The sequence below is a fragment of the Onychostoma macrolepis genome, chromosome 07 (genome assembly GCF_012432095.1).
Source record: "Onychostoma macrolepis isolate SWU-2019 chromosome 07, ASM1243209v1, whole genome shotgun sequence".
Taxonomy (NCBI): domain Eukaryota; kingdom Metazoa; phylum Chordata; class Actinopteri; order Cypriniformes; family Cyprinidae; genus Onychostoma; species Onychostoma macrolepis.
Genome location: NC_081161.1, coordinates 7,415,014 through 7,433,243, shown reverse-complemented (window position 1 = coordinate 7,433,243; position 18,230 = coordinate 7,415,014). Strand labels below are relative to the sequence as shown.

The 18,230-nt window shown below is 36.5% G+C and overlaps 1 protein-coding gene across 1 annotated transcript; it reads right to left on the bottom strand.

Moving 5' to 3' along the window:
- Positions 1 to 3,351: 3,351 nt before the first annotated feature.
- ctr9 (CTR9 homolog, Paf1/RNA polymerase II complex component) lies at positions 3,352 to 17,801 on the bottom strand. Its single transcript, XM_058782971.1, has 23 exons — positions 17,629 to 17,801; positions 16,780 to 16,878; positions 16,462 to 16,701; positions 16,265 to 16,382; positions 15,671 to 15,760; positions 14,206 to 14,462; positions 14,021 to 14,128; positions 11,991 to 12,227; positions 11,820 to 11,909; positions 11,604 to 11,732; positions 10,665 to 10,848; positions 10,492 to 10,580; positions 9,108 to 9,293; positions 8,928 to 9,015; positions 8,659 to 8,807; positions 8,454 to 8,570; positions 7,155 to 7,300; positions 7,005 to 7,076; positions 5,839 to 6,121; positions 5,576 to 5,730; positions 5,055 to 5,136; positions 4,860 to 4,966; positions 3,352 to 4,066 (listed from the first exon to the last, which is right to left on the bottom strand). The coding sequence occupies exons 1-23, from the start codon at positions 17,671 to 17,673 to the stop codon at positions 3,670 to 3,672; spliced, it is 3,468 nt and encodes a 1,155-aa protein (XP_058638954.1). The 5' UTR covers positions 17,674 to 17,801; the 3' UTR covers positions 3,352 to 3,669.
- Between the last annotated feature and the right edge of the window lie 429 nt (positions 17,802 to 18,230).

The following is an 18,230-nucleotide window of genomic DNA, read 5'->3' as shown; positions in this document are numbered from 1 at the left end:
CATGTCAATTATAGCTGATAATACTAATGGTTACACTTCAATGTTCAGTTTCTTATTTTTTTGCTCAAATCCTGAGCTCTGCTTTTTCCTGAATATCAGTTAAATTCACTGTCACTGTTTGTGTTGTGTTTTTTGAGTTGTGGTTGGCACTGAATGATGACATCAGAAATGTATACTTATGCAGTGATTCATAAATGTTTCTTCTTATTCAGGAATGAAGGAAACAATGCTTACAATCCTTAGTCGGAAATGAATTCTAAGAAAATGCTTTGGTTTTAAGTCAGAATATACTGTAACGGTATATGAGATGCCCCATAAATGATGCTTCGTAATGTAATTTTTAAAGTTAATTTTTATCTTGTTTTTCTGTAGTTCTTATGTATCTCATTCATATTGTGCAATGCTTTACATAGGTAGGCTGTTATTGTATTATTGATGCCATGTTGGAAACATTTTCTAATAAAGAATGGAAAAAAAAAAATCAAATTTGCAGATTAAGTTGCATCTACAGTACTGTTCAAAAAATTAAGGACATTAAAGGACTGATGATTTATATTTTAGATATGGGGTGGGGGTGCTGCAGTTGGTTTAAGTGAGTTTGAATGTGACGTGGTTTTTGATGCCAGACGGGCTGGTCGGAGTATTTCAGAAACTGCTGATCTACATTAGGGGTCTTACTTGGGAGCCCGAATCATCTCTGATTAAGAGAAAACGCCAATGAAATTTGGCTAGTGGATTTTGCATGCTGAGCCACTCCCCGTGCATACGGGTGTGAATAGTCACAAAAACCAGCCCACACTGGAGGCATCCGTCGTGACAACGACATGCCAAGACACTTGTTCTAAGGGCACTCCGGCCCATAGAAAGACAAGGTCCATCTAGGGGCTGAATGAGCGGCACACGTCGGCGTGATGGTCACACGAACTGTACCGCGGCGCCGTGCCCATCTCGGGACTCGGGAGTGTAACCTGTGCTGAAGTGGTCTCGTATGCAGCAATCTGAGCAGTGTGACTGTGGCTGTGGATGCCATATGCCCCAGAAGCCTCTGAAAGTGTTTCAGTGGTACCACCGTCCTGTCTCAGTTCAGCACAGACTGGGCTCGCTCACTGGTGAAACGCGCCGTCATACTCACCGAGCCTAACTCCATATACTGAGAAAAGAGATTCTCTGCACAGGGGAGAGCTTGCTCTTTTCCCAGTTGACCCGAAGCCCCGACTGGCTGAGGTGCCAGAGCACCAGGTCCCTGTGATCGCACAACTGCTCTCACAACTGGGCCATGCTGAGTCGGTCGTCGAGATAGTTGAGGATCCTGATGCCCACTTCCCGGGTCAAGGGCACCCTCCACAGCCTCTGTAAAGAAACAAGGGGACAGGGACAGCCTGGAGTACTGCCATGCCCAACCCTCCAACACCTGCATCGAGGAAGGATAGAGACATGAAAGTACATGTCGATGTTGATGTTTCAGGCCGCTTTAACATTCCCAAAGGCATCTCCAGACTGTCACATGTGCTCACTGTGAAGAGAACAGGGCGCCAGTGGTGGACCTGCCAATTCTGGTGTTCTCTGGTGAATGCCAATCCAGCTGCACGGTGCTGTGAGCACAGGTCCCACTATAGGACATCGGGAATTTATAGTATCCTGCTGGAGGTCATTCTGTAGGGCTCAGGCAGAGCTCCTGTTCCTCCTTGCACAGAGGAGCAGATATCGGTCCCACTGCTAAGTTGTTGCCCTATGGCCCTGTCCAGCTGTCCAGACTGCGCTGGGAGACACACCAAACCTCCTTGAGACAGCACATATGGATGTGCCATCCTGGAGCAGCTGGACTAACTGTGCAACCTGATTGGGTTGCGGAGTACTGCCTCACTCTACAGACAGTGAGAAGGACCCTAACAAAACACAAAACTAGAGACAAATCAGTCAGAATAAGGAGTGAGCAATTATCTGTGGCCACCACCTGCAAAACCATTCCCTTTTTGGGGGGTAGCATTGCTGTTGCCTCTCCTGTAGTCCTGTAGTAAAACTGATTCACAATCACTCATTCTTCCTAACCAGACAGACTGATATCCCTGAAGTTCAGAGCTGGGTATATTACTTACAAATTGTAATCCATTACTGATTCCAAATTACATGACAAAAATTGCAGTTAGTAATGTAATCCATTACATTACACTTTTAGGTCATATAATCAGACTACTTTTAGATTACTTTTGATCTAACTCATTTATCACATTAATTTAAATAGAATAATCTTTTACCATATTAATACAAAAGTACAAAGAGTAAGAAAATACATTCTATTCATTGTAATTAACAACGTGAAGTGTAGTAAACATTACATTGCGTCAAGGTTTCACAAACTTGGCTTCATAGAGGAAATGCAGTGTTTGAGTTTAAAGAAAAGCTAATCATTAATTAAATTATAAAAATGTAAAATTAAAATAAATCATTTAAAAATAACATCAAAATCAAACACTCACTAAAAAAATATTTTTTAATATTTTATTTGTTTACCTGACATCATGTAACCATCAACCAATGTCAGAGAACCGTGAACATGCAAATGTAATTCTTAATTAAAATATTTATTTTAAAATCTCAGGGATACTTCAAGTAAATAGATAAAGTCTTCACCTTTAAGCAGAAATGCATGACATTGAACCTTGAAGCAGATAGGAAACTGAGGCTACAATTCACACAGCTCACCAAAATTAGACAACAGAAGACTGGAAAAAGCTTGCCTGGTCTGAAGAGTTTGCTGATTTCTGCTGCAACATTTGGACGGTAGGGTCAGAATGTGGCGTAAACAACATGAAAGCATGGATCCATCCTGCCTTGTATCAATGGTTCAGGCTGCTGGTGGTGCTGTAATGGTGTGGCGGATATTTTCTTGGTGCACCTTGGGCCCCTTAGTACCAATTGAGCATCGTTTAGACGCCACAACCTACCAGAGTATTGTTGCTGACCATGTCCATCACTTTATGACCACAGTGTACCCATCTTGTGATGTTACTTCCAGCAGGATAACGCGCCATGTCACAGAGCTCAAATCATCTCAAACTGGTTTCACGAGTTAACTAAACTCAAATAGCCTCCACATTCACCGGATCTCCATCCAGTAGAGCATCTTTGGGATTTGGTGGGACAGGAGATTGACATCATGGATGTGACGCTGACAGATCTGCAGCAACTGTGGGATGCCTTCCTGTCAATATGGACCAAAATTTACGCCACAAAGAGTTCTGAAGGCAAAAGTGAGTCCAACTTGGTACTAGCAAGGTGTGGCTAATAAACTGGCCAGTGGGTGTGCATATAAAAACCCATCATTAACCAGGATTCAGTACAAACTAGAAAAATGTTTCAAAATACATTTTATTCAAAGGTATTTCATATTGTACACCAACTCTGAATCACAGCTTGTGATTCGTTCCTCGTCCCTTTAGACTACAGAGCACAGTATATGAAGTAATGCTCAACAAAATGCGCCCGTTAAAGAGATTTTGAACATTTCTTACGCAAAAGACTGAACAGAAAACACGTTTCTCATTTCTAAAAAAATAAAACAAAAAACATTGTGTAAAATCTGAGAAACATTATCCAGGAAGACACATAACTATGTACTATGATTTCAACATTACAAGAACAAAGGCTTTTCTTTTTTCCTCAACAAATTCAGTCACTGTCGTCATCAGATCCTCTGTTGGAGGCTTCATTGTTGGACCTCTCCGGCTCAGAGTCGTTATCGGACCTCTGCGGAGAGCCCTCGTTCTCTGAGCCTCGATCTGAAGCGGCGACCGGAGAGCCGGCCTGAGATTCATCGTCAGACCCTTCGGAGCGGCTCTTCTTGCTCTCGTTGTCTGACTGCTCAGTGTCGGACTGCTGCTGTGGTCTCCTCCGCTTCACCGGGCGTTCGCTGCCAGACTCATCCTCGTCTGAGTTTCCAGAGCGCTGGGGGCTGCCGGCCTCACTGCCCGACTGATTACGCTCCTCATTGGAATCGCTGTCAGAAGCGATGCGTTTCCTGTGGCCTACGTCGTCGTCTGAACCAGAGCCACTGTCCCTGGGGTTTCTAGACAGACCAAAACAGACCATTTAAGGAATGAATAAATTCCTAATGAAACGGACTTAGCAACAGATGATGTTTTCAGAATTGTGACGTACAGCTGAATCTAACAGATTGTGGTAAAAGAAAACAACATAGGATGGGGACTTGCGTTTATGCACCGGTTGTTGACTGTGTTGCAGTCAAAAACAGATGAAGAGGCAGAATAAGATGAGCTTGTAAGGAAAGGTTTTAAGTGGTCTAAATAAGGGGATTTCAAACCAAGGAGTGCAAGGGATTGCATCTGTTTACAGAAAAAGGGTTAAAAAAAAAAGTGAATACATTTTTTAAAAAACAATATAAACAAAAATATAAAATAAATGAAAATTAATAAATAAACATTAGGTTATTAATATAAAATGTATATAGTGTAACCGTACTATAACAGTACTGTAATGAATAGGGAAAAAAGTAATGTAAATGAAATTTTCGAAATAATATTTTAGTATTTTTTTTTCAGTATCAAGATTTTTTTAAACTAGCATCCAGGGAGCACAAGAGAGTGCTAGGGAGAAAAAGTGTAAAAATAATTTTCTTTTCTTTTTTTTCAAATCATACAATCACCAGAGAGAAGTCTGTCGTTTCACTGGAAGATCCAGTTATATTTTGTTTAAAGATTATGAGGTCTTTTTTTTTTTTTTATGAAACATGCATGGATGAATTGTTCACAATGAGCTCAATAATACACATTGACAAAATAGATATTGTGAAATTTCAGCTCATGCTGGCAGTTCAAGGAAACTCGAGTGACGTCTCTCACCTGTCTTCTGCTATTTTCAGGCCATCCTCATCGGAGGAGGAATCAGAGGATGAAATGATTGCCTTGGACTTGATCTTCCCTTTAAGAGACGGCGGCATGCGCTCCGGCTTGGGTTTAAAAAGAGAGAAATGCAATTAGAACTAAATCTCAACGTACAGGTCAAACTTTCATATTAAGTGCTCAGAGCATCGGTACCTTCTCGATCCTCTTGCGCTCTCTGGGCTTGCGCTGCTTTTTAGGCCTTGAGCCTCCTTCCTCGTCATCATCAGAACCAGGTCTGAGGAAACAACAAGAGAAACACACTGAAACTCAACCTGACCCAGAATAAACCAGTTTTAACCACAATCAGGTGTTCAGAAAAAAAAAAAAATTATATATAATTTATAATTGACATATTTATAACTAAATTTATACAAGTACAACATTAGCTCACATTTTGCAACTTTTATAAAACAATAGTGCCAATATTCCATTGTAAAAATATTATTATAATATAAATAATCATTTGAAATAATTATTACATATTAAGTAATATCTATATATTATAATTTAATAATTTATATCTTAATTTATGATTTGCATATATGTAATTGCATCATCATCATCCTCTGAACCGTAGACTATTGGAGATGTTACCTAAAACTCCTAAAAAAAAAAATCTTGATGAACTTGAACTCATCCTTGAACTGAGTGGATGTGTTGATACTAATGTTTACCTCCTCCTCTTTTTACGTGGTTTCTTCTCTCCATCCTCCCCGGCATCCTCAACTTCACTGCCACTCCCAGATTTCTTCTTCTTCTTTTTCCTGATCGGCAGGTCCTCATCAGAGTCATCGTTGACAAAGTCATCAAAGTCACCTCCTTTCTTGCGCTAAGTAAAAAAGTACATGACATTACTTAAAACATTTTTTTTTTTTAAATAAATTTAAAAAAAGGGGTGTGGAAAACCCCCAAAAAGTGTTGAAGCATTTGGACTGACCCGCCCACTGCTTGCTTTCTTCTTCTCCTTTGCTGCTGCTTTCATCGTCTCTGAGAAGTTGAGCAGGTTCTTGGTCTTCTCCACATATTGGGCTCTCTGCTCCAGCAGCTTCTTCTGCTCCTCGGCCACTTTGTTCTTCCTCTCCTGCTGTTCTTTCTGCATCTGCTGCCGCAGCAGGTCTCTCTCCTGCTCCTGTTTAGCGCGGTGCTCCTTCTCCTCCTCATCTTGTTTACGAGCTCGGGCCACATGGTATTGAGCCTGGCTTAGCAAATCAGAGCACTGCCTGAAAGAGAACATACATTTAAAATGATGCATTCTTAACATGTCATTCAACAGCCTTCCAAAAAAAAGAAAAAGATAAAAGGAATAAAATGCGTTTATATTAGGGCTGTCAAAGTTAACACGTTAACACAAATTAATTTTAACGGCACAAATTTTATTAATGAGCGATTAACGCAGCGCGTATTTTCTGTTTGACCCGTGGCCTAGCTCATATTTGGAGAAATGGAGATGGTGTTGCCAACTTAGCGACTTTGCAGACCCCTTTAGCGACTTTTTTTCCCTTAGAAAGTAAATAAGATTTGGGCAAATCCTAAAGATTTGTCGCTAGGTGCTTTTTTTTTTGAGACTCGCTGGTACTGCAACGCGAGCGCGAGGTCTTGCTTTCCCAGCGCATGCGCATACACTTTCTCTCTCTGTGCGTCTGCATTGTTCAGTGAGCGGCGGAGAGGACATAACAGATATTATGTTGCTTATATATATATATATATATATATATATATATATATATATATATATATATATATATATATATATATATATATATATATATATATATATATATATATATATATATATATATATATATTTTTTTTTTTTTTTTCCTTAAAGAAAGTTATATATAAATTATATATAAAACATCAATTTGTATATATAACTAAACTAAAAATCAGTGTGTAATTTATAACATTTATATCAAAAACTAATTAAACATCATATATAGATAAAATACACATAACTATATTAAGCATCAACATTTTTTAGATTTGCTGTGATTTTCTCATGACACCTTGCATTTTCATGGGAGATCACATCTGACTGGGGCATGCTGTAACAGGAAACTTCAATTTCAGAAAAAACTTCCCATATTTGGAAAACAAACCTACCTGGCTTCGCTTGCGGCCAGCGCTAGGTCGAATCTCATTTTGTCTCCAGCCTTACTGAGGTAGCTGAAGTACCTGTGAGAACAATAACAAAGTTGTGAAAGGCATATGAGAGCCTCAGGCTGTGTGCGTCACAGGCTGGAGGTCACGTACCTGTGAGCCAACTCCAGCTCTTTCACCGCACTCAATACAGCTTTCAGATTACTCTTCTCGTCCTTCAGCACCAGTGTGGCCAACCTCTGCAGCACCAGCGCCACGTTAAACATCAGCACTGTGTCACTAGGAGCCACATGCCGGGCCTGAGAATCAAGGAACCGGAAAAAACTCAAAGTCAGAAACATGCATAATTAGGACTGCAAATAGATTCAAATAATATTTGGTAACATTCTACAATAAGGCTCCATTTGTTAATGTTAGTTACCTATATTCGTTAACATGAACTAACAATAAAAAAATACTTCTAAAGCATTTATTAATCCTAATTTTAATATTTACTAATACATTATTAAAATCAAAATGTTTTAAAATTAATGGACCTGAGCTAACATGAACTAACAATCATCAGTTGTATTTTTCTTAACTAACATTAACAAAGATTAATAAATACTATAATAAATGTATTGCTCATTGTTAGTTAATGCTTTATGGGACTTTATCATAAAGTGTTACCAATATATTGTTTTAAATAATTAATTATAATTAATACAATAATAATCATAATAAATATATGTGCATTAATCCTGTTATTTTGATGAAAAACAGCTATATTAATATATGTACATTCCAGTATAATACATTGGATTCCACTTTACAAGATAACTAAATAAGCAATATGTTCACAATTAAATAAATTGTTAAATACTATTTTTATTTAATGAATTATGCAACATATAAATAAATATTAGCATAATAATATAATTAGTTTGCCATATAATAACCAGCAGCCTGATTTATGATTCAAGAAAAAAAGAATAACCTCATGTTCATGGTTCACTGCAGGGTTATTATAGTTAACTAAAACTAAACTATAAAAAACTTGAAATAAAAAAAAAATATGTATTTATATATATATATATATATAAACTTTTAAGGCAACATTTCTTGTTTTCATTCAGCTTAGCTATACAGACATATTTAAAAAACAAAAACTAAAATGACAAAACTAAATTATTAGTTAACTTTAAATTTAAATGAAAATAAGATAAATACTAATTCAAAATATTAATAAAACTATAATAGTGTCTTGATGTTGTCACGGTCAAATGCCAAATAAAATATTTCTTTATAAAACGTGTTTTATTTTGATTTAAAATACGTTATATATTTTTTTATTTAAAATGATTTTAGAATTTCTTTTATTAATTATTAGTTTTTCATTAACTTACAAAACCCAGTTTGGAAAACACTGCAGTAAAGAAAAGAAACTGCTAAGTTTCATTAAGATTTGCCCACCCTAAGAAGAGTCTGTTTGCACTCCTGCAGCTTGCCACATTTGAAGAGCGCTCGGGCCAGATACAGCAGCACCTCTGTGTTCTGATATTTGTAGAATTTCTTCAAACAGTTTTCATACTAAAGAGACAGAAAAACAGGACTTGAGCACAGATCCAGAACAAAACCGTCCTCTTCAGGGGACAATTCCTTCAGTTTATTCTCTCACCATCTGCACAGCACTGATGTACTGTTTCTGCTCCACATAGATGTGTGCGAGATTCAACCAGACATCACTGATCTCTGCTGTGGCCTCTCGGACCTGGGCAAAAACATCCCGAGCCTCTCGGAAATAACCCTTGTGTGCCAACACAGCCCCTGAGTCACATGGAAGAAAGATGCTTATGATGAAATTGACCGTTAACCACTATTACACGTGTTTATACTGCTAGTTACAGGTCAGGATTTGCAAGACTAATTAAACAGCAGATAAAACACCTATGCCGTTGGCAGCATATAGATTTTTGGCATCATTCCTCAGAACTTGTTTGTAGATCGCCAAAGCTCGATCCTGGTGCCGCTTTTCCTGCAAAATTTATTTTTTATAAAAACGTGAATAAATTAGACAACTAATTCTGATAACACATGACGGTTTGTCAACTGAATGAAGCGAGGCACCTTTTCTCGGTCTCTAGTGGGCTGATGCAGCGTCTGAAGCCACACGTTGCCCAGCGCCAGCATAGAGTAAGTGTCGTTCTGAGTGGAGGTCTGCTTAAGGATGCGCTCAAACTTCTTCTGCCCGGGACCCCACTCTTGCTTTGCCAAGTGAAGGTTACCAATCAGAGACCAGGCATCAGGGTGGTCCTGCAAAACACAATTTATTTATACAGATCTGAAGAAATCACAAAAAACCTGAAAAAGAAATTCCAGAAAGTCAAGGTGCTTAAGCAAAAATAATCAAAACGGGCCAAAAGTTGCAAAAGATGCCCACAAATATAGGATAAAAAAAAAAAACAAGTGCACAGCACAGCTTTACTGCAGCGATATTATAGTTAACTAAAACCATTAAAAAAATTGTTACTTGAAATAAAATAAACTAACTGAAAATATAAAAAAACTTTTATCTCAGCTAGCAGATGAGCTTATCTCATTTAAGTTTAACTTGATTTACCAAAACAACTAAAACTGAATAAAATTAATTTAAAACGATATAGTCATACATACATAAACATTACTAAAAATTACAAAAACACAACAAAATGACTAAAATTTAACAAATTAAAATGAAAATACAGAATACAGAAAAATTAAGAAAACTTAATAAAAACAATGATATTAAAATAACACTGCTTTACTGAGGAACAGCAAACGTTTCAGTCACAATATGACCTTCTTCAGTGCCTAATTACAACACCAGGTACGAGGAGTCTCCTTAAAACAAAGATCACATGGTTGCGTATGTCACACAATTACACAAAAAAATGCACATGATAAAATTAGACACATAAATAAGCAATTATGGTTAAACTTTCAGCAAAAAAAAAAAACTGCTAGTGAATGATAATAAACCTAATCAACTGAGAATTATACTACTAGTTTATTTATCTCAACAAACTAAAACTATATAGAATTCAGAGGAAACATGATATGTTAATTAATTCAACTGATTTTTGGCAACCATGTGATCTTTCTTTGTTTTAAGGTGACTCTTGCACCTGGTATTGCAATTAGGCATTGAAGATGATCACGTTGTGACTGAAACGTTTGCCGTTGCTCAGTAAAGCTGTGGTTTATATCTCAAAGGAGCTTTTTTTGTCGTCTTTTGTTCTATCTTTTGTCTATTTGAATTAATACAGAACTAGAACACTGAGAATATATAAAGAGTTTATTTGCAAAAACGGATAACTCTGTTTTTTTTTATTTTCAAAAATCATGTTTTTTATTATGTTATGTTTTTATGAAAAAAACATGATTTTTAAGAATTGTTAAAAACTGAGTTATCTGTTTTTGCAAATGAACTCTTCATATGTTGGTCATATGTATAAAGATAAGAACTATCTACCTGATTGATCTGAAGGGCTTCTTTAAACCAGTCAGAAGCTTCGTAGAAATTTCCCTTGTCACGTGCCATCGCTCCAAGTCGCAAGTAACCTGTAACAGATTCAAATAAAACAAGTGAACTGACCGTTTCCTGAAAAAAAAGCCACACAAAATGAATACTGCAATGATACATACAGTCCACATAGTTGGGATGCTCTCTCAAGATGTTCTTGTAGAGTTTCTCAGCCTCGTGGAACTCGCACATGGCTTCATAGAGTCTGGCCAGGTTATAGGAAGTTGTGACGGAGATGGCGTTGTAGTAGTGCTCATCATGCTCGCCCTCAGCTTTTGCCCTCTCCAAAGAAGCCAGGAAGTATTTCTACAAAGAAAATTAGATGTTTTCTGTGCTAAAGAACAGAAGAACCGCAACATTAATTTAAAGGGATAGTTTTTTGATGCATTCCGAGAGCTCTCTGACCCTCCATAGACAGCAAGGATCCTTACACGATTAAGGCTCAGAAACGTAGCAATAAAGCTATGAGAATACTTCTTGAGTGCAAAGAAAACAAAAATAACGACTTTATTCAACAATTCGTCTCCTCCGCATCACCCTATAGCGCCATTTTGGAGAGTATCACATACGTAAACAACGTATATGCTGGTCTGTGTCAGCAGCATCATACGTGGATACGCTGTTTACGCTTTGATCTGAACGTAAACAATGTATCCGCATACATATGTTGCATACGTTGATTACGTATGTGATACTCTCCAAAATGGCGCTATGGGGTGACATGGAGGAGACGAATTGTTGAATAAAGTTGTTATTTTTGTTTTCTTTGCGCACAAAAACTATTCTCGTAGCTTCGTAAAATTACGGTTGAACCACTGATGTCACATGGATTATTTTAACGATCTCCTTGCTACGTTTCTGAGCCTTAATTGTGTAAGGATCCTTGCTGTCTATGGAGGGTCAGAGAGCTCTCGGAATGCATCAAAAATATCTTAATTTGTGTTCCGAAGATGAACGAAAGTCTTACAGGTTTGGAACAACATGAGGGTGAGTAGTTAATGACAGAATTTTCATTTTTGGGTGAACTATCCCTTTAATCAGAGCTAAAAATCCCTCTTTACCTTTGCCTCACCAAGGTTTCCCAATCTGAAGTGTAAAGCCCCCAAATTATTGAGGATCTCGGGAGGAACATCAGCTTGGACCTTCTCCTGGAGGATACGAGTGGCCGTGCCATATGCAGAAAGAGCACCCTGCAGGAAAGATGGGTGATTCAATGTTAGAAAGTTATATGTTGCATGAGTCCAGACACAAGCACATGTAGGAATAAACACTGTTACCTGAATGTCTGTTTGTTCCAAAATCTGGGCGAGCTCAATCCAGGCTTCCACATCATCAGAATACTGTACTGTGACTTTTTTCAGATGTTCCTGAGTAAAAAAACAGGAGCCTTATAGTCTCTGAGAAAAACTTTTTGTAATGCAGTTTTTGATATATATATATAGTCATACTTTAGCAATGTCTCTCTTCTCCTGGTCATCCGATGTGGCGTAAAGTGACCCAAGGATTTTCATGGTTTCATAATTGTTGGGATAGGCCTTCAGGACCTTTTCAAAGCACTGTGCAGCATTCTCCTTGTCTCTACGATATACATACATCTGTCCCAGGCCAAAGAAGGGCAGTACGAAAGTAGATGACGCAAACTGAGTGGCCTGATAGTAGTACTGGAAGGCCTGGTCGTAGTCCTCCTAAAAGCAAAGACGTGCAAGTTTATCAGCATTAGTGTTACACACTGCAGGAAATTTAAGCTGAATGACAGACTGATGTATTGGCCAGGTCGAATAATGTATGGCCTCTGTCCATGCTATCAGTCTTCAAATACTTTTGAGTAAATATTACACTAAATACTTAACTTTGTGTAAAGCATTGTATAAAAAAAAAAATTGTAAATAAGTAAATACAAATATTCTATATATTATTTTATATACAGATCTACTGATCATTATTTTAAAGGGGTCATATGATGCGATTTCTATTTTTCCTTTTCTTTGGTGTGGTATGTAGCTGTTTGTGCATGTATAAGATCTGCAGAGTTACAAAGCTCAAAGTCTCTCACAAAAGTATTTATTCTATCTAAAAGAGAAGGCTGATCCAGACCGGGCTGAAACAGCTCATTCAAACACGCCCCCACATGTTTACGTCACGATGTGGAAATATTTGCGTAATGCCGCCCAAATGTGCACGCAAACAAAGAAGGCGTGGTTTCAGTAACCGCAGTAGTGTTGATGCAGCTGTGTCAGGGAGACGCTGTGTGTTTCTATGTGAAAGCAAAAGCACTTTATTTGGCCTTCCGGAAGTAGATGCATTTAGGAATCATTAAGATTACTTACAACAGAACAGCAATGCATTTTATGGACGACCGTTTTGTGAACCTAGGAGAGTACAAGGCTGGCGGTGCAAAGGCTATTTCTTAAAAAAAAAAAAAAAAAAAGGGTAAATTCCGACTATGCAATGACAATCTGGCGCTTCTGAATCAGCGACTGTAAGTATGTTTTGTTAATAGTTTAAGTATTTACTATTGACTGTTGAAATGCGTGGAGTCAGCTTTCTTAACCGCGGCTTGTGTGTAAACACATTCGAGCATCATCACTGTGTCTGTCACGCCACTCTTTTCCCCTCTCGGGCTTGAACTGATGGTAAAACTAAGGACATTATTAACTCTCTTTACATTTATTTTGAAAGCTGTAGCACGCGATTATGGAAATGCTTGCGGTGTGGTGTTCGGCCAATCACAATGCACCGTGTCACCTGGCCAATCAGAGCAGACTGCGCTTGTCGGAAAGAGGGGCTTTGTAGAAAACTACGTGTTTGAGAGAGGCGGGGCATAGAGGAACTACAATAATGTACAGTATTTGAAAAATAATGTGTTTTTTGAACATTTAAGCATGTCAACACTCTGTTACACCAAATACATAAAATAATGATCTTTAAAATAGCATCATATGACCCCTTTAAGACCAGTGTTGTGATTGTTAATTAAAACAAACTATTAAAAATAGTTTTCAGTAATGAAAAAAAAAATCAAATATTAATATAAGATAAAACAGTCAAATATTAATATAAGATTTAAAAAAATGAAATTTAAAAAATGAAAATTTGAAATGTTCCCTTGTCAATTTACTGAAATAAACAAGTTAAGGTACTAAAATTACTGAAACTAAAACGGAAATAAAAATGTATTAAAATGTAATAAAATTCATAAATAAAAATTAATTTAATTAATTAAATGTAAAAAATAAAAGGGTGTAATAAAATTATTACAACTTCAAATTAAAACTAAAAATATAATAATAAAAGCCAATAAAAAATAAATAAAGTTAAAATATGAAAAAAAAAAATACTAAACATAATACTAAAATAACACTCTTTAGTGTTGATTATGCTATTATTCCCAGCTAATTATCTGTCTTCTATATGTAATAACATGTTATGAAATATACTGATTGAAAACTATTTCAAATGAAAGATGCCGCTTTCTTACCTGGACGTGGAAGGAACGAGCTAACTGATAGCAGCTCTCTGCTTGCATAGCCTCCACCTCTGTGTTGTGAAAAGCATGAAGAGCCAGATGCTGCACTTTGCTGTAATCCTGAAAAACACAAAGCATGTATAAAGTACAAGATCTCCACTTAAAAATTTTAGATCACAAGAGAGATCTAGCTTTACCTTTTTGAAGAAGAAATGGTTGGCGAGATGATTGAGCACCATGGGGTTGCTGGGGTCAATGGTGTAGGCTCTGGAAAGCAGCTGCACACCGTTCTTGATGGAGTCGGCCTCTTTGTTGTTGAGCTCCAGCACAGCCAAACCCACCAAAGCTCCCACACATTTGGAGTTGAGCTCCAGGGCTCTGCCAAACGCCAAGCGAGCTTTCTCCAGTTTGTTGAGCTTGACAAAGCAATGGCCCATTCCTAGTCTAACCTCAGCTGCAATAAGACAATGTACACAGAAATGAGCTCTGTGAGTCTTGACCAGTCACTGTTAACCAGTAGTTTGAAGCACAGGGCCCTATGATTTTGTGATGCATAAAATAGAGACAGAATCTCAGAATCCAGTGGAATCCAGTATGAAAATGGAATTTACAGCATAATGCGGAATTTCACAGAATGTAGCCAATTTTGGACGAATATATCAAAAGTAGGACTGTAGAGGTAATCAAAATGAAATATACCCATGTATGCGTGATACTCATTGTTTTTTCAAGTGTATGCCGTCTCACTATATGAGGACATAAACACAAACTTCATCTTCACAAGCATTTCACCATTTCATTGGATAAAACTATAGTCATATCATGTACACACAGAAACTAAAGGGTCTTTAGGACAACCCGTCAAAATTAAAGTTTAGTTTAATTTGACAGAAATATTACAATTGTACACTAGAATGTACTTCTCAAAGAAATAATAATAAAATTATATAAAATAATTGTATCAATATTTTTTTCATGAGATATATACATTTAATTTTAATACTAAACCTCAACGGCAATTGCCCAAATTTGATTTGTTTACATTTGAAAATATTCAATTGTTAATGTGTTAATAAAGCATGTTTGATGATAAATTGTATTACATGATAAATCCTTAAAAAACAACAGAATTTCTGGAAAAAATAAATAAATATAATAAAACAATTCACATTAATTATTAAAATAGCAAATTTCGGTAACACTTAATTTTGATAGTCAAATTTAGACTAGATTTAGAGAAAATTTGCAAGTACTAACCATAACCTAATTGTCTACTAATACTCTAACAAGTTAGTTGAAATGCAGCTAGCTAGTAGAATTTATAAATCTATTGACATGAAGTGTGACCAAAATTTAAATAAATTATAAAAATGTTAAAGTTTTATGAATTCTATTGATTTAACATGCATTTTGATTATTCAAATGTATTTAAACCATTAAAATTTAATACAGAAACATTAAAACAGGACAGAATTTTATGAAGAAATATAAAATTTCATAGGGCCCTAAGTATATAGTATAATAATATATAGTATTGAAGTATTAAATGTAAATTTTGTAAAGATTTGATTAGAATAAATTGATCTACTATAACTATAGTAATAACTATCTAGGAAGATAAGGAAAAGACAATAGAATGTTTAACACATCTGGCAGACTCACCTGGACAGCCAGGGTTAGTGCGAAGTGCTTTTTTGTAGTAAGCTAGAGCTCCTCTGTAATCCTTTTTGTTGAAGGAGATGCACGCCTTTCCTATTGAAGGACATAAACATAAATTAATAATATTATTAATTATAAATATGAATAATCATGGCTGACAGGAAGACATGCAAACGTAAAAGAAAACCAAACTGGATGCAAGAAGAGCTGTTACGTCTTGCCCAACTTGTTAATGAAAACAAGGATATAATCAAAGGGAAAATTGTTGGGAGTTGGGATAACCTCATACGTGTGCAAATAAATGCAGTGCGTTACTAAAATGTTTACATTCCAAGGCAGATTGCCGGCAACAGCAATTTTAGGATAGTTTGTGACTTAGTGACTTAGGAGTCCTCTTCACTACTCCAAACGTTTCACAGATTTAGGAGCTAGTTTTAGTGCTAAAATACTCTCAGAGCAAAAATTTAGGACTGACACGCCCATTGTTTTTAAGATTTTCTCCTAAATCGGCAAGTTATGAGCTACTTTTAGCCTTAAGATGTTTTGTGAATACGGGCCCAGACTTTTAAGTATGTAATGATCATGTGCCATACTTACCCAGGAGTGCAGGGATGTTGTTTGTTGACTGGTTCAGTACAAACTGAAACTGAGCGTCTGCCTGATCCATCTTATCTCCTTCCAGGAGACAAAAGCAAGCTCTTCCCAGCAGATGGTTCTGCGGAAGTGAGAAATATCATAAGGATAAAGACCCAGAGATAACAGAGATCACTATGAAAACTGTAACCTTTATTTACCTGATCATACATGATGATCTTGTCTGCCATGGTGTACAGAAGAGTGGACTGGTTGATGAGGTCCTTCTTTGCATCCTTGTTCTTCTCTTTTCGCGCCTGCTGGACATAATAAGCTGCTAGTGTGTCCAAACACGTCATCTGGTCCTTCTCGTGGTCTCTGTAATCGAGGTTTCCATCAATGCGCGCCGCCTCCAGCAACTTGACAAAATCTTCTGTCTTGCCTTGCTTGTAGTACTCCAACTGAAAAGAAATAGTCGTGAGATTTTTATGCACACCAGAAATCCTAAAAACGTCACCGTGAACAAGTTTGTCACTTACAGCGAGTGCAATCCATATGTGTAGCTGTGTGTGTTCCTGTTTGAGGATACTGATAACTTCATCTCCCTCTGGAAGCTGGTCAAAGTCAAGCTCAATAACCTGAGAAAGAGACAACAAATTAATGACCATGAATGAGGAAGAGAACATAAAAATAAGATAAAATTCCACCAGTGAGTTTGGCTGAAACTGACAGTAGAGCTCTAATAACTACAACAAATATCTTATAATAATATCATACAATAAATACAGTATAGATTCAGTTAACGTGAAGGTTTTTTTAATATTCATTTATTTTGTGAATATCATAAGGTACACCGTATTTAGAGAAAATTATAAGTAAGTAAATTATATAAGTTAAATGCAAAATGATTGGTTTGTTGTTAATATGGTATAAGCTTGTGATTATAATCCCGCGTTGTCTTGTCATATTCAAGTCAAACTGAGTGAAAAACGTCTAAATGTAAACGTATGCAATACAGTCCTATGGTACTGTTTAATATGTAAAATGTTGCTATAATTTTTCTTCTTTTCTATAAACCCCTGACATGTTTGGTTAAACTCTAGTTTGTACAATTTGCTTGGTTTTCAATAAATGGCATTTCACAAATACATAGACATGAACTTCATTAGAAATGACTTGAACAAGTTAAGAGTTTTTCGCTGTATGTTTTATGACTGAGTAGCCTAAGGCTCACGAGAGTAATTCTGCAATCCGCCTTTGTTAGTTTATTAATTTTATATAAACTTATCAAAAGCGCGTGAATGATAGCATGTTAGCAGAAGATAGCTATTCACAGAGCTGTAATCAAATCATATTCAGCACCGCATAGAGATAAAACAAGTGCAAACCTCGTCTGTGTCCCGCAGAGGGATTTCAATGGATCCCCGAGACATGGTTGCGACTCGAGCCAAAAACCCAATATCACAGTTTTTGGTTTGTACTTGTCCGTATCCAGTGGTGATGATCAGCAGCGGCAGCCCCACACACTCACCAACTGAACCTGAACAACAAAATACGCTACACTTCCGGGTTAGCGGTCAAGCGCTTCAAATTAAAAGTCCTCGAAACTTCATACATTATGGACTTTTTGTTTCAACATTTTAATGACCTTTCTGTCGCCACTAAATGATCATGAAGCGTGACAAACGATTAAAAATGCAAATATTAATAAAATTATATTTAGTTCGGGTATAGTGTGACAAATTAATAATAATAGTAACAACAACACACATACGATACGATAAAAGTATATCTAAATTTATAATATAATATAATATAATATATTATATTATATTATACAGTATAATTACCAATAATAAAAATAGAAAGTTAAATAATAATAAAAATAGCAAATGTGCAATGATGAATAATATTATATAATTTTAGACATAATTACTACTATTCTTATTACTACTACACTAATATTATCATATTGAATAGATAAATAATA